We start from the raw sequence: 17,221 nt of genomic DNA, 5'->3' as shown, positions 1-17,221 counted from the left end.
AATTTCAATAACCACGCTGTCTTTACTTACTGACAGCAGTGCAAAGAGATAACGTAACTGTTAGCGTCATGTTGTAATTGGGGAAGTGAACAATGGATAGCGACGTTTATGATGATCAAACCAATAAGAAACATAGGTTTGTCATTGTGTGAGACCAGAAGTTTGCTTTCCTCCTTCCTTTTAATTTAATTCTATCATAAACACTGTCACATGGGCAGCAGTTGAGCCCAACTGACATACCACTAAGGCAAGTAGATCAACTATTACCTGTGTAGGTTGAAAACAAAACACAGTTTGTGCAAGTGCGAATACAAAAGTTAGGTGGTAGAAAATGTATCACATTATGATGGTAGTTGATTTTTAATTCTTTTGCACAATTGGTGTCAAACGGGAAAATGTTGCAACTGCTGAACAAAGATCGCAACATAACTTTCTACCTTCATATACACCAGGAGTTTCATCTTCTATCACCATGGGTAAATATTTTTTAGACATTTCAAAATTTCAAACGACACTTTTTACATGCATAGTAACAAAAGTTTGAGCAAATAACTTATAGCATACTGAAGGTACCCGATAAGAAGTAAGACAAGTGTGAAAATGCAATTTGTAAACCACAAGTCCCGCTTATCTGTTAAAAGATTGTGCAATATCACAAATTTTCAAAAGTTAGGAAACAACACAATAAAATTGGAAAAGGGTTTTATAAATATTCAAAACAAGAGAGTGATTGTAGTTACAATTGAAAAGTCTGAAAAATAAAATTCATAGCAGGTTCATGGGCTTCACAGTTTGTTTTGAAGATTGAAAAACATTTAATTTGGGTCGACCAAAACAGAGCCAAATAGCTGGTAAATCACTCATGCGAATCATTTAAGCCAAACTGTGACGCATCCTAATATTTTTATTTTACCAGGTAGGTATTTTTGCATCGAATTTAAACAAAAAGTAACATGAATATTTTCTTATCATGTTACCGAGGAGAGATTAAATTCGAAAATTAATTCAAATACTTTCCCGTCACGAACCTTAACATTTTATAACAGCGCCATTTTGTATGATTGATTCTAGAACTTGCGCTGGAACCTTCGAGAGCGGCACCGACGTCACGATCACATGACAAGATGCACGTATGAAAACATCACTGTGAGAAACACTTTTATTGCAGAGAGTGGTTGGCGCTGAACAGAGTAGGGTGTGGTTCGCAATATAGGTGCTAGAGCAAGTGCTTTGCTTAAAAACGTTTGTCCATCACACAGCGAAATTGACAGATTAAAATGAATTCGAAATTTTATTTTGTAAAGAATACTCAGTAATATTCTATTTGATTTGGACATTGACGATGTTTACTTTTGCGAAATATGTTTGTCTTGCGTAAGAAAGCTGACTGATTTTAGCCTTTCCATGCTGCATGTGATATAAAGAACACTGATGTTGGATAATCAGTGAAGAATTCTATGTTTGAAAATGATCAGTTCAAAGGTTTAAACTGTAGATAGACAATTAAAATATTGTTAACTGCAGGATTGCCATTGTACAGCTGCGTGAGGTCAAGCTTTTACAATTGTATGGAGTTGAAACTGTAGGATCAAACATCACGCAGGTAAAGTTGCTACAGTTGTTCAGTAGGAGAAACGGACAAAACGTGGTTCGCGACTTAATGTATCGGTTTTCGAAGCATTTGATGTATAACGTGGCCAATGTTTGTAAAGTGTACACAGTCGGATTAGCCAAATAGAACAGGCGGTATTTTGCTTTTGTATTATGTTGAAGTATCCAAATGGTTGGGTAAATACTTTTAAAACACACACACACACACAAATCACGACTGGCCTGAACTTTAAAGGATGTGACTCATGCGATTTGTTTTTCAGGTGAAAATTAGTAAATAAATGAAAGCTAACACTTTGAACATGAGTGGAAGAGTGGATTATCGGATGATACTGCTGGTGTCATGAGTGGAAGAGTGGATTATCGGATGATACTGCTGGTGTCTTTGGCTAGTTTGTGGTGTTTGTGCAATTGTTCTCCAATACAAGGTTGTTTTCAGGTAAGTCCATTGTAGCATAACATATTTTGCATCTTTAAGTTTAAACATATGTTTTGTTGATTTAGAATCCATCATGGATACAAACTAAACAAGGCTTAGAAAAAGGATTCTGCAAACCGGACGAATTTTTGATAAATAACGTTTGTAAAAAGTGTAAAGCAGATCACACCAACTGTTACAACAACACATGTCACACTTGTTATCATTATCTGAGGTGAGTGCATCTCTGAAATTTAACTTTTCTCCCATTAGTTTTCCAGTAACAAAAAACTAAGTTTTTTTAGTCACATTTATTTCAAAAAAATTAACGTTTGTGCATCTGCAAAAAATAAGCTAATTTAGCTCAATGTTAACTTGATGTTGAGCATCGTATTGACGCATTGTTGGCATTTTATGGCAAATGATTGCAAAATCTACGCTTCCAGTTTATACATCAAATTTGCCGTTGTTTAATTGTTGTGCTTTTTGTGCAATTTTTGGACAGTGAATGTCATAATGACTCAACAAACAACATCAGCCACGAAAAAAATACCACCAACCAAGGAGAGCTGGTACCTGAACACAACCATCACCATCTAAGTACAGATGATCGAAACACAACAAAACCAGAAAGCGTTCAAAACAGCTACTCCACCAATCCCGACAATGGTTCGACTGTTGATACAGAAAACAACAACACTGCGACAAACAACATCACGGCGTCAACTTCTGCTTCAACACCAGCCAAAGATATACCGCATAATATAGTAAGGGTCCAACTCGGCAAATATAAGTTTTGAACTTGTTTGTATTTCGAATACGCTTTTGCCTCAACCACTTCTTAACAAAAGCCAACTTCATCTTGGTATGGCCCTACAGAACGGAGAAAGACACAATCACCGATCTGTTGACAAAAAAGCGCCTACATTTTTCAGAAAAATGGCAGAACAAAATTTGTCAAAACTAACTCAAACATTTTTTTACTGCAGGAAACCATGCCGTGGTATTTCTGGGCGCTCGTGGCAATACTCCTCGCCGCAGTAGCAGCAGCAGCAGCAATAATTTTCCTCATTTTTAAACGTCGACGTCGGTGCTTAAGTATTTCAGGGCATTACCCTGGTGAAAGGGGTTTGGCACAAGAAGCAGGTCTACGTTTGCCACAGCAAGCAGAAGTAGATCAACCTTTGGCACCACCAGAAGAAGATCAACTTGAGGCACCAGCAGAAGCAGGTCAACCTTTGGCACCACCAGAAGAAGATCAACTTGAGGCACCAGCAGAAGCAGGTCAACCTTTGGCACCACCAGAAGAGCATCAACTTTTGCCACCACCAGAAGCAGGTCAACATTTGCCACCACCAGAAGAAGATCAACGTTCAACCGATGAGGAAGAACCGTTGCTACATGGAGAAGAAGAGCTTATTCAAAGCCCCCAATACCATGCAACCACTGTATAATGATTTCAAGTGTTGGGATTGTAACGTTTGGCAAGAACTTTAATGAAAGTTGGAAAGGGATTCCATTTACTTTGCCTACTTTGCTGCCACAAGTTATTTTTTTTGTATTTTACGTGTTGTCACTTGTTATTTCCTTAACTTTTTACCACAAGACAATCATGCATATTTTGCCGAAATCGTGGCCAGAATAACTGTTGTATTCCTTCGTGGTTTGTTTTCCGTTTTCCTGTTCGACCACATTTGTGTCTAGATTTCCGATAAGTTATTTTCTTTTTCAAATTTGTTTTTCTAATATATCTAAATGATGTTGTTGTCTATGGTTCGTGCATTTTAAAATATGGTTGCCAGTATTTCTTATCGCGGCGACTTTTAATTTAAGATCAAACTGTGTTAACATTGCTCCCGTGTCGATACGTCAATACGACAGTCGTTGTTTCTCTGCAGCACAGCTGTACATTAAATGTACGTCCCTAAACATGATTCTGATTTTTAAACACGTTTTTGCCAGGAGAGCCTTTTTCTGTGAGTAACATGACTGACAGGTCAATGCCTTGTTATCACGGGTTCTGAGCGAGTTTACCGATAAATGTAAACAGTGACGTTATTTTGTCTAATTTGGCACATGCGGTTTGTCGAGAGAGTTGTCTGCACATCCTATATCGCCGCTTTCCAGTGCACGACCAATCGGCAATTATGCAAAATCACATCTCTGACGTGTTTACGTTAATCTATTGGGTGGCGTCGAATCTGACAATTAAAGCAACTGGTTAAATACCGAAAGTACCCGACTCATGCAACTGAAACACGTATGCCGATCATTTAATTGTTCCAACTTGTTTCTTTGCGTTCTTTTCGGACTTGGTTGGCAATTTGCATTAGGTTTCGTGGTCGGTGTTTTCCACACAACTGATATAAGGTGATGGAAATGCTGGTGTTTAGCAATTGCTATGACCTTGTGCCGGACAGGAGAGCGGCATTCTTCGGGTCCAACGCATTTCTGCATCGAGAAGTGAAATCAACCAATAATTTGATACAAAGTATTGTATGTCCGAATTTTTCAGAAACTGGCGGGAAAATAAAACTATTTTAACAATTTACAGGGGTTGTTCATGTTGGCAGTCGGACGTAATTATCATTAGCACAGATTCAATCGGGATGTTCGTGAAAGGCGTCAGTCTCCTCGTAATATTTATCTATTGCATGTATCTAAATAGCCATCGTGGATATGCGGTAAGACGTATTTTATCATTTAGATCTTTCTGAAAGTAGGAAGTAATTTTTATATTGTGAGTGATTTTCAACCCTTTATTCTCTCATTTCCAACTTTCAATTTAAAGGGAATCCTTTTTTCCCAATGGAAAGTTTTTTAACACTTTTTACAAAATGTTTAGGCATTGAGTGACCGATTGCCAATAGTTGTATGACACACAGTGAATACAAAACATAACAACTACTTTTGTATATTTTGGTGCAGACTAATTACCGACCAACAACTTTATATTTTCCCAACAAGTAGAAAATATTTCAACGCCCAAGAACCATTGGTTTAGATTATTTTTTTTCAGGTACCCGATTTCAGAAAAATACGAACAGAAAGAGGATACGTAGGTGGAATGTGTGAAGCAAAGCAGTTTTGGTACCAATACAGTTGCCTTCCGTGCCCTCGTGGTTTCACTAACTGTGCTCCTAACACCAGAAACACATGCTTCTTTTACATTCAGTAAATATGCCGTTTTTTATCAAAAAGAATGTATTTGGGATTTCTGACGCAAAAGGAATTTAGAATTGCTTTTTATTTCTAGAAGTTAAATGTTGTAATGTAACAAAACAGCAGCAAGTTTAAACAGATTTTGCAACAAAAAAAAATGAAAAAGGGATTTTGCTTTTGCATCTTCGGGGACGGAAAACGTTTGTTGTTTGCAATGCCATGAATACACTGATAATTGAACCTATTTCGTCCAATTAAAAAATGTTTTTGAACATTGATAGACGGCATCATGGTATTCAGATCCATGCAAATTTTAAATAGATCGGCGCTACGTCACAATGGTTATGTTTAGACTCAAGTATTGTTGGTAACATTGGCGCATGTTTCCAATTACAACATTCCGATACTACATGCGTAGTCTACTTGCAAACTAATATACGATTTTGCCAGATTTTTGCTTCTGTTTAGAGAATGCCCAGACGAACTTACGACACACCACGAAAAAGCAGATCAACGAAATTGGACGAAGAGTAACAAGAAATACGAAGTGACAAATGCGAACCACCTTGATAAAAGCCAAAATCTAACTAAGACTGAAAACAATTCAACTGAAGAGGAAATATTCTTAACTCCGCCATACAATACAAAGGAAGTGACGTCATCAACAATGAAAACAATATCATACAATGGAGAGGCGACGGAGTTTGACGAGAAGGTGAAAAAATATGTTGTTTTTGCAATTGTTATTGAATTAATAGCAGGTTGGACATTAATTTGATAAAAATAACAGCATGGATGTAAGTTAAATATTCGAGAAAAGGAATCACAGTAGTTTATACCCTATGGTAATGTCTTCAGAAATAGTTGTCTTACCATTATTAATTTTATGTTAGTCCTAACACTTTTCTGCACAGTCTTTAGAACAGTGTTTCCCAACCGATACCACTACCGGTATTCCAAGTGATACGCGAGCACCTTTCCGTAAGTCGCGGAAATAGTTCGAATTTACAAAAATCGTAAAGTGATTTCAAAATGTTCGCCACTTCGACCCCTAGGTTACTTTGTAGCACTCAGCTTGGTGGTACGCGTCGAAATTGTTTTACCTCCAAGTGGTACGCAACAACAAAAAGGTTGGGAATCACTGCTTTAGAATTAGCCCCGGGGCTGTTTTATCCTTTAATAGCACGATTACCAGGAACCCCAAGAAAACTAAATGGGTGCTGACTTCATGCGGCTGCAAACAAATCTATTGAGCAATACAAGTCCCACTACAAGAGTCACAAGTCCCAATTGTTTTTAGAAAGCAAGCGAAACAGCATCTAGGTGTCTAAGTGTTTAAATGCAGCTCACCACCAAACTCAGTTTTAGGATTATGTTGTAAGAAGCGGTCTGATTTAAACAGACAGTGAGAACATTTTTATAACAATTATATATTTTCATTGCAATTATGTTTTTCAGGAATACTTTACATTGAAATGGTGGCAAAGATTGTTGGTTGTTATTCTTGGCTTAATCGTAGTCGTTTCCATACTTGCTGGAGCAACATACCTTTGGTGCAAATATTCAAACAACACCAGTGGACGTTTAGTTTGCTTGCCGAACGGAAACTCACAATGTGATGGCTGTCGGATCTGTTAACTCATAACCGTCAGGATCGTGGATCCCTCGAATGTGTTTAGTGGTCTTGAAACCTTTTTTCACGTTCATTCCATTCTGTGACAAAACCTTTTCTGTAGTTTATACTTTTCTCATTAGCAGTGTTTGCTTTGAAGATTTGCAGTCTGTCTGTTGATATCATTTATAGTTCTGCTTTTGTATCAACTGAATGGCACAACTTCTTATCTGTTACGTTTCTATTTGTTTAGGTTGTATAGCCTATGTCAAAATTCCTTTTTTTTTCAAAATAAACACATGTTTTGCAAGACCCCGCAAGTTGTTTAAAAAACTATACGCTATAGCCATTTTCGCATGAATAACAACCTTATTAAAATAAACGAATACAAAATACAAACGATTTTAATCGACCGCCGTAAGCCGGCTCACGTCACGATACCAGTTCCGGTTGCGGTACCCCCAGAATAAGGCAGACCGCGGCGCAATGTACGGCCACAGCAACTTTATCCAGCGTGAAACTTGCCCCTTTTCAGGCAGGGGGTCCTGCGGCGACCGAACTGCAGTGTTCGCCTGTGCATCAAAGCGTGCTTTTACCTTTTTCTCGTGTCGCGGTTACCACCTTATATACTCGTGTTTTAGTGTTGCTCGCTCTCCTTCAACTCTGCGCGACTCTGGCAACAAAGCATCAAGCGCTTTAACAGCTAAATTATTTCTGGTTGTTTTTCTTTATATGTTGTACTATGTGTCATTGTTGCTTGTTTTAATTTCAAGCCATCACAAATAAAGCCGAATGAACGTGGTAAAATTCACCTCTTAAACTTTGCGTGATGTGAAAGTGTCCAACACGGGTGGGTGGGAAATGCCTGCACTTTTAGGGAACTTCCGTATTGCGTTAAACTCACTGCTAAGCCCATAGGTGCATACGTCACACAAGCAATGGTTTGAAAGTTTAAGTATAGAAAATTGAGTCACACGAATCATGGTGTCATGAACCCTGTGGGTCGAAGGTCTATATAAATTGCAATAACTAGCAAACTTATTTGGTGAATGCACCATCAGCTTTTCTCTAATTGAAATCGCAAGTGAACCGACACAAAGTGCATTTACACATTTGTTTACCTGATGTTTTGACCATTTTAACATTTTTCTTGCATTTTTTTCGTAGTGATGTATTGGAATTAAGACATAGGGTGTTGTCAAATGTAGTTTGTTGATGTCTGGTACATTCAAAATCGAATCCAAATAACAGTTTGGTAAATATTGAATAAAAACTTTTTTCACCTCGTAGATGTACTCGGAATTAACAACTTTCAGGAATGTCTCTCGTTTAATTCTCACAGTCTGGTTAAATATTTCCTGTTTTCCACTAAGGAGGAAGCAATCTTACCTCAGTAGCAAATCTGCAGTGACAAACATAAACGTAAATTTTAAATTTACAACTTACCCTGATTCTTTGAACTGATTAAAATGCATTAAGTTTTTTGCACAGTTTGACTGCTATTAGCTGTAGTTGATCAAATACGTGCACAAAAATCCCAATGAAATACTTTTTCCAATCGTCAAAAATACTTGATGTTTCGTTGGCAACAACCGGGATAACACGGCAGAACAAGTCACGTCCCTGTAGCTTTAGGTGTTAATAAATATTTTTTTCAAAAGTTTAAATGCCATCTACAAGCCTAACTGGTTCAAATCGAATACGATTCTGGGATATACAATGGGTCAAAGTTTGATAAGTTTAGTCGATAAATTCGAATGGCAATCAATGTGTGTCTGTTGAATGTAGTCAACCGTCAGATGGCGCACTGGAACCAAATCGCTTCGGAATTTTAGCTGCATGTGATCGTAAACAGGATACTCTTCTCGGCTAAATCTTGAGTGGTTGGTCATTCAAGCGAGGTACAAAATCAACAGACTGTGAGGTAGTATGCTCTTGCGAACAAGACGGCACAGTATAAGTGCAAGTTGAAGGCTATATCGTTTTTATAAGTGAATGCTTAGACGATAACTTTATCTACATAGAAAAGCAGTTAATCCTAACATCAAATTTGACAACAAAATATGAGTGTTTGTCGCGGCGTCGTGTGGCTACGTGTGAATCCTTTCGAGACTGTATTTACTTACTGACAGCAGTGCCAAAAGATAAGTTTACTGTTCGCCACATGTTATAATTAGGGAAGTTAACTATGGATAGCGTCGTTTGTGATGATTCAAACCACAAAGAAACATTCGTTTGTGATTGTGTGAGAACAGAAGTCTGTTTTCCTCCATTTTTTATGTTAATTCTGTCAAAAACACTGTATGGGCAGTAGTTAAGCCCAACTGACATACCACTAAGGCAAGTTGTATCAACTATTACCTGTGTAGGTTGAAAACAAAACGCAGTTTGTGTCAGTGCGAATACAAAAGTTAGATGGTAGAAAGTATATCACGATATGATGGTAGTTGATTTTTAATTCTTTTGCACAATTGTGGTCCAACGGGAAAATGTTGCAACTTCTGAACAAACATCGCAACATAACTTTCTACCTTCATATACACCAGGAGTTTCATCTTCTATCACCATTGGTAAATATTTTTTAGACATTTTCAAATTTCAAACGACACTTTTTACATGCATAGTAACAAGAGTTTGAGCAAATAACTTATAGCATACTGAAGGTACCCAAATAGAAGTAAGACAAGTGGGAAAATACACGTTGTAAATCACAAGTCCCTTTTAACTGGTAAAAGATTGTACAACATCACAAATTTTCTAAATTTTGGACTGCAATAAAAGTGCAAAATGGAAAATAACTTGCGGTTTTGTATTTACAACCGAAACGTCTCAAAAATGAATTCCCCAGCAGATGTATGGGCTTTATTGTTTGTTTTGAAAATTGAAATTTTTTGGGGGTCGACCAAAACAGAGCCTAATAGCTGGTAAATCACTCATGCGAATCATTTACACCAAAAGGTGACGCATTCTCAATATTTTTATTTTTGCAATAAATTTAAACAAAACACGCCGTAAGAAATATAATTGTTTCCTTGCAATGTTACCGAGGAGCGATTAAATTCGATTAATTCAAACATTTTTTTTACGTCACGAACCCCAACATTTTATAACAGCACCACCTTGAGCCGTATGGATGATTCTAGACCCGTCTGATATTGTGGGCGCATGGGAAGCGATGTTGTTCATGACCAGAGAGATGCTGTAAAAGCCATTGTAAACATGTCAGTTCTTGTCATATGCTTGTGCAGAAAGATGTTCTTATAAAAACGTGTAGCATACCGTGGATGACAAAAAATGCATAAGAAGTGATAATGAGCAAAATCAGTGCTGACAAGTGAAGGAATTAGACATGTGATAACTCAGTCTTGTCATTGTACTGACAGTAGAAGTGTTGATTATGCTTGGATGGTCTTTCATAACAACGTAAAAAATTGGGTGTGGGCAACAAACACTGACAAATTGAAAATTGTGACATACATGTTATTCCCTATTAGTGGCAACAGCTAATTTGAAATTGATTACAAAGCAAACCAGAGGCAACATACCAATTACTCAAAACTTGACACATGTGCTGAGAAAGAAGTGACGATCACGCAATACTAAGATATGTCCTTCTAGTAAAGGCACTAGTTTATGTTTTTGTAATTACCTTACTGCACAGTGTGACCCTTAATATGAGTATTAAAGTGGTTATTTGGAAGTTGAGCAGGCGATTTCCGAAGTATTTATAGTGTCATTTAGGTTTACAACTCCTCCTTTTTCGGATCAAAACTGATCAATTCAAATGAAGATAATTTGTTCTAAAACAACTGTGTAAAACACTTCTGATCTTGCGCTGATATTTTCAACCTGGATACATTCAGGTTTTGTACGCTTAACCTATGTTGCCAATCGCTAACCCCCATGGAAAGTAAAAGCCTTATATCGGAGGTAGTGGTTGGCCCTGCACATGTGTGTTGGCAGTGTGATTCGCCATTTATGGGTAAGTGCAAGTGGTTTGTTTTCAAACGTTAGACAACCAGACTGAAATGTATTTGCAGTTTAATTGTTCAAATTGTTGCTGACGATAAAAAATTTTTAAATTGTTGGATTGTTTTTTCTTGTATTTTACTACTGTCCAAAGTTAAAGAGCAACTGTAGGACCAAACGTCATAGTGGTAAAGTTACTACAGTTGTTCAGTAGGAGAAACGGACAAAGCGTAGTTCGCGATTCACTGTATCGCTTTTCAAGACATTTGATACGGAACGTTGTCATTGTCGGTAAGGTGAACAAATAGCGGTCTTTTGCTTTTTAATTGTGATAAGTTTAGTGAATTCTGACCAAATAGCTATGGCAAAGTTATTTCCTAGTACAACGCTTACGCAAAAGGACAATTAACCTGAACGAAATGACTCATACTGCACAATTTTGCTTTTTGTTATTATTTAGGTGAAAATTAGTATATGACAGTGATAACTAGGAATTCAAACATGAGAGTGGATTTTTGGTTGGTGCTGGTGTATTTGGCTAGTTTGTGGTTTTTGTGCGATTGTCCTCCAATACAAGGTTGTTTTCAGGTAAGTCCATTGTAGCATAACATATTTTGCATCTTCAAGTTTAAACATATGTTTTGGTGATTTAGATGATTTAGAATCCATCATGGATACAAACTGAACATGGCTTAGAAAAAGGATTTTGCAAACCGGACGAATTTTTGAACAATAAAGTTTGTGAAAAGTGTCAACCACATCTTACCAACTGTTACAACCACGCATGTCACACTTGTTATTACGTACCGAGGTAAGCATATCTCTGAAATTTAACTTTTCTCGCAGTAGTTTTCCAGTACCAAAAAACAATTTTTTTTAGTCACATTTATTCTCAAAATTAACGTTTGTGCATCTGCAAAAACAAGCTAATTAAGCTCAATGTTAACCTAATGTTAGCATCGTATTGACGCAGTGTTGGCATTGTATGACAAATGATTGCAAAATCTACCTTCAAGTGTACATATCATAGTTGCCGTTGTTTAACTGTTGTGAAACTTTTATGTAGTGAATGTCGTAATGAGTCAACAACTCCACCCACGAGAAAAAAACCACCCTTTAAGGAGAGCTGAAACCTGAACACAACCATCACAATGTAAGCACAGATGATGGAAATACAACAAAATCTGATATCGTTCGAAACAGCAATACAGTAAGGGTCCAAATCGGCAAATATAAGTGTCAAACTTGTTTGTTTTTGGAATACGATTTTGCCTTCACGACTTCTGAACACAAACCAACTTCATCTTGGTATAACCCTACAGAAAGGAGAAAGACCAGCAGAAGAAGATCAACATTTGCCAGCAGCAGAAGCAGGTAACCTCTGCCACCAGTAGAAGCAGGTCAATGTTTTCCACCAGCAGAAGCATGTCAACTTTTGTCACGAACAGAAGCAGATCATCGTTTGCCACCACCAGAAGCAGGTCAACGTTCTCCACAAGCAGACGCGGGTCAACGCTTCACACCACCAGAAGAAGACAAAGGAGAAAGACAAAATCACCGGGCTGTTTACATAAAAGCGGCTACATTTACACAGGAATGTTTGCTTTTTCTGCTTGATTTAAACATTATCTTTATGTAGAGCAAAATTTGTCTCAACAATATAATTCAAACATTTTTTTCAGCAGGAAAACAAATGGTCTAACGAGGTGATTGTGGTCTTTGCGATCGTGGTCAGACTATTCGCCCCAGCAGCAACAATGAAATTCCTCAAGTTTCTACGTCGACATCCGTGCTTAAGTATTTCACGGCATTACCCTGGAAAAACGCGTTTGCCGCAAGCAGAAGCAGATCAACATTTGCAACAAGCAGAAACAAGTCAACGTTTACCCCATGACGGAAAACTTTTCCTACATGGGGAAAAAAATGTTTATTCAAAATCCCGAATACAATGCAACCACTGTAAGATGATTTCAAGTGTTGGGGTTGTTACATTTAACAATAACTTTAATATATGCTGAAAGGGACTACAAGGTTTTCCACAAGCAGAAGTAGGACCACGTTTGCCACCAGCACAAGAAGATCAACGTTTGTCTCCAGTAGAAGCAGGTAACGTTTGGAACCACCAAAAGCAGGTCAACGTTCTCCACAAGCAGAAACAGGTCAACGATTCCCACCACCAGAAGCAGGTCAAAGTTTGCCACCAGCAGAAGCAGGTCATTGTTTGCCAACACAGGTCAACGCTTGCCACCAGCAGAATCAGGTCAACGTTTGCCACCACCAGAAGAAGATCAACGTTTGCCACCACCAGAAGCAGGTCAACATTTGTCACTAGCAGAAGAAGATCAACATCAGATCAACAGAGAAATACAACAAACCCTGATATCGTTCAAAACAGCAATACAGTAAGGGTCCAAATCGGCAAATATAAGTGTCAAACTTGTTTGTTTTTGGAATACGCTTTTGCCTTCACAACTTCTTAACACAAACCAACTTCACCTTGGTATGACCCTACAGAAAGGATAAAGACCAGCAGAAGAAGATCAACATTTGCCACCAGCAGAAGCAGGTAACCTCTGCCACCAGTAGAAGCAGGTCAACGTTTGCCACCACCAGAAGCAGGTCATCGTTTTCCACAAGCAGAAGCAGGTCAACGTTTGCCACCACCAGAAGCAGGTCAACTTTTGCCACCAGCAGAATCAGGTCAACGTTTGCCACCACCAAAAAAGATCAACGTTTGCCACCACCAGAAGCAGGTCAACGTTTTCAACAAGCAGAAGCAGGTCAACGTTTGCCACCACCAGAAGCAGGTCAACTTTTGCCACCAGCAGAATCAGGTCAACGTTTGCCACCACCAAAAAAGATCAACGTTTGCCACCACCAGAAGCAGGTCATCGTTTTCCACAAGCAAAATCAGGTCAACTTTTGCCACTAGCAGAAAAAGATCAACATCAGATCAACAGAGAAATACAACAAACCCTGATATCGTTCAAAACAGCAATACAGTAAGGGTCCAAATCGGCAAATATAAGTGTCAAACTTGTTTGTTTTTGGAATACGCTTTTGCCTTCACCACTTCTTAACACAAACCAACTTCATCTTGGTATAACCCTACAGAAAGGAGAAAGACCAGCAGATGAAGATCAACATTTGCCTTCAGCAGAAGCAGGTAACCTCTGCCACCAGTAGAAGCAGGTCAATGTTTTCCACCAGCAGAAGCATGTCAACTTATGTCACGAACAGAAGCAGATCATCGTTTGTCACAAACGATCTCCACAAGCAGACTGGGATCAACGCTTCCCACCACCAGAAGCAGGTCAACGTTTGCCACCACCAGAAGCAGGTCAACTTTTTCCACTAGCAAAAGAAGATCAACGTTTTCCACCAGCAGAAGCAGGTCAACATTTGTCATCAGCAGAAGAAGATCAACACTTGCCATCAGCAGAAGCAGGTAAACTTTGCCACCAGTAGAAGCAGGTCAACGTTTGCCAACAGCAGAAGCAGGTCAACGTTTGCCACCAGCAGAAGAAGATCAACGTTTGCCACCAGCAGAAGCATGTCAAGGTATGCCAACGGCAGAAGCAGGTCAACGTTTGCCAACAGCAGAAGCAGGTCAACGTATGCCAACAGCAGAAGCAGGTCAACGTTTGCCAACAGCAGAAGCAGGTCAACGTTTGCCATCAGCTGAAGAAGATCAACGTTTGTCACCAGCAGAAACAGGTCAACGCCTGCCACCACCAGAAGAAGATCAACGTTTGCAACCACCAGAAGCAGGTCAAGGCTTCACACCACCAGAAGCAGGTCAACTTTTGCCACCAGTAGAAGCAGGTCAACGTTTTCCACAAACAGAATCAGGTCACCTTTTGCCACTAGCAGAAGAAGATAAACGTTTTCCACCAGCAGAAGCAGGTCAACATTTGTCACCAGCTGAAGAAGATCAACATCACATCAACAGATAAACAAAACAAAACAAAACATGATATCGTTCAAAACAGCAATACATTAAGGGTCGAAATCGGCAAATATAAGTGTCAAACTTGTTTGTTTTTGGAATACGCTTTTGCCTTCACCACTTCTTAACACAAACCAACTTCATTTTGGTATAACCCTACAGAAAGGAGAAAGACCAGCAGAAGAAGATCAACATTTGACATCAGCAGAAGCAGGTAACCTTTGCCACCAGTAGAAGCAGGTCAATGTTTTCCACCACCAGAAGCAGGTCAACTTTTGTCACTAGCAGAAGCAGGTCATCGTTTGCCACCACCAGAAGCAGGTCAAAGTTTTCCACAAGCAGAAGCTGGTCAACTTTAGCGACTGGCAGAAGAACATCAACGTTTTCCACCACAGAAGAAGGTCTTTTTTTCCACAAGCAGTAGCAGGTCAACGTTTTCCACCAGCAGATGAATATCCACGTTTGCCCCACCCGAACCAGGTCAACGTTTGCCACCAGTAGAAGCAGGTCAATGTTTTCCACCACCAGAAGCAGGTCAACTTTTCTCACTAGCAGAAGCAGGTCATCGTTTGCCACCACCAGAACCAGGTTAAAGTTTTCCACAAGCAGAAGAACATCAACGTTTTCCACCAGCAAAAGAAGGTCAATTTTTTCCACAAGCAGTAGCAGGTCAACGTTTTCCACCAGCAGAAGAATAACCACTTTTGCCCCATCCGAACCAGGTCAACGTTTGCCAACAGCAGAAGCAGGTCAACGTTTGCCACCAGCAGAAGAAGATCAACGTTTGCCACCAGCAGAAGCAGGTCAACGTATGCCAACGGCAGAAGCAGGTCAACGTATGCCAACTGCAGAAGCAGGTCAACGTATGCCAACGGCAGAAGCAGGTCAACGTTTGCCACCAGCAGAAGAAGATCAACGTTTGCCACCAGCAGAAGCAGGTCAACGTATGCCAACGGCAGAAGCAGGTCAACATATGCCAACAGCAGAAGCAGGTCAACGTTTGCCATCGGCAGAAGCAGGTCAACGTATGCCAACGGCAGAAGAAGATCAACGTTTGTCACCAGCAGAAGCAGGTAACGTATGCCACCAGCAGAAGCAGGTCAAAGTTTGTCACCAGCAGAAGTAGATCAACGTTCAACCAGAAGCAGGTCAACTTTTGTCACTAGCAGAAGCAGGTCATCGTTTGCCACCACCAGAAGCAGGTCAACCTTTGCAACCACCAGAAGCAGGTCAACTTTTGCCACCAGCAGAAGAACTTCAACGTTTGCCACCAGCAGAAGCAGGTCAACGTATGCCAACAGCAGAAGCAGGTCAACGTATGCCAACAGCAGAAGCAGGTCAACGTTTGCCATCGGCAGAAGCAGGTCAACGTATGCCAACAGCAGAAGCAGGTCAACGTTTTCCAACAGCAGAAGCAGGTCAACGTATGCCAACAGCAGAAGCAGGTCAACGTTTGCCACCAGCAGAAGCAGGTAACGTATGCCACCAGCAGAAGCAGGTCAAAGTTTGTCACCAGCAGAAGTAGATCAACGTTCAACCAGAAGCAGGTCAACTTTTGTCACTAGCAGAAGCAGGTCATCGTTTGCCACCACCAGAAGCAGGTCAACCTTTGCAACCACCAGAAGCAGGTCAACTTTTGCCACCAGCAGAAGAACTTCAACGTTTGCCACCACCAGAAGCAGGTCAACGTATGCCAACAGCAGAAGCAGGTCAACGTATGCCAACAGCAGAAGCAGGTCAACGTTTGCCATCGGCAGAAGCAGGTCAACGTATGCCAACAGCAGAAGCAGGTCAACGTTTGCCAACAGCAGAAGCAGGTTAACGTTTGCCATCAGCAGAAGAAGATCAACGTTTGTCACCAGCAGAAGCAGGTAACGTTTGCCACCAGCAGAAGCAGGTAACGTATGCCACCAGCAGAAGCAGGTCAAAGTTTGTCACCAGCAGAAGTAGATCAACGTTCAACCAGAAGCAGGTCAACTTTTGTCACTAGCAGAAGCAGGTCATCGTTTGCCACCACCAGAAGCAGGTCAACGTTTGCAACCACCAGAAGCAGGTCAACTTTTGCCACCAGCAGAAGAACATCAACGTTTTCCACCAGCAGAAGAAGGTCAATTTTTTCCACAAGCAGTAGCAGGTCAACGTTTTCCACCAGCAGAAGAATATCCACGTTTGCCCCATCCGAACCAGGTCAACGTTTGCCAACAGCAGAAGCAGGTCAACTTTTGCCACCAGCAGAAGCAGGTCAACGTTTGCCACCAGCAGAAGCAGGTCAACGTTTGCCATCAGCAGAAGCAGGTCAACGTTTGCCACCAGCAGAAGCAGGTCAACGTTTGCCATCAGCAGAACCAGGTCAACGTTTGCCATCAGCAGAAGAAGATCAACGTTTGCCCCACTAGAATCAGGTCATTGTTTTCCGCCAGCAGATGCAGGTCAACATTTGTCACCAACAGAAGAAGAACAACGTTTGCCCCCAGCAGAAGCAGGTCAAATTTTTTCACAA

At 40.1% G+C, this 17,221-nt stretch overlaps 2 protein-coding genes across 5 annotated transcripts; both read left to right on the top strand.

The window, feature by feature from the left end:
* Positions 1-1,509: 1,509 nt before the first annotated feature.
* On the top strand, positions 1,510-3,989 carry LOC145906434 (uncharacterized). The gene is made up of 5 exons (XM_082993849.1): positions 1,510-1,603; positions 1,875-2,050; positions 2,116-2,264; positions 2,535-2,796; positions 3,019-3,989. The coding sequence occupies exons 2-5, from the start codon at positions 1,955-1,957 to the stop codon at positions 3,481-3,483; spliced, it is 972 nt and encodes a 323-aa protein (XP_082849975.1). The 5' UTR covers positions 1,510-1,603; positions 1,875-1,954; the 3' UTR covers positions 3,484-3,989.
* Positions 3,990-9,239: 5,250 nt separating this feature from the next.
* Positions 9,240-15,825, top strand: LOC145905872 (uncharacterized). 4 transcript variants are annotated; one of them, XM_082993186.1, is made up of 7 exons: positions 11,233-11,360; positions 11,426-11,583; positions 11,839-11,982; positions 12,095-12,146; positions 12,221-13,418; positions 14,140-14,166; positions 15,768-15,825. In XM_082993186.1, exons 3-5 carry the CDS (start codon positions 11,936-11,938, stop codon positions 12,344-12,346), a joined length of 225 nt encoding a protein of 74 aa, XP_082849312.1. In that variant the 5' UTR covers positions 11,233-11,360; positions 11,426-11,583; positions 11,839-11,935; the 3' UTR covers positions 12,347-13,418; positions 14,140-14,166; positions 15,768-15,825. The 4 variants fall into 4 exon arrangements, with proteins under 4 accessions (XP_082849311.1, XP_082849312.1, XP_082849310.1 ...); XM_082993184.1 differs by having other exon boundaries at positions 11,237-11,360; positions 11,435-11,583; XM_082993185.1 differs by lacking the exons at positions 11,233-11,360; positions 11,426-11,583; positions 11,839-11,982 and adding an exon at positions 9,240-9,373.
* The last annotated feature ends 1,396 nt before the right edge of the window (positions 15,826-17,221 follow it).

This window comes from Ascidia mentula, chromosome 6 (genome assembly GCF_947561715.1).
Source record: "Ascidia mentula chromosome 6, kaAscMent1.1, whole genome shotgun sequence".
Classification (NCBI taxonomy): domain Eukaryota; kingdom Metazoa; phylum Chordata; class Ascidiacea; order Phlebobranchia; family Ascidiidae; genus Ascidia; species Ascidia mentula.
The sequence above is the reverse complement of the archived record's forward strand: the minus strand, read 5'-3'. Positions and strand labels throughout refer to the sequence as shown.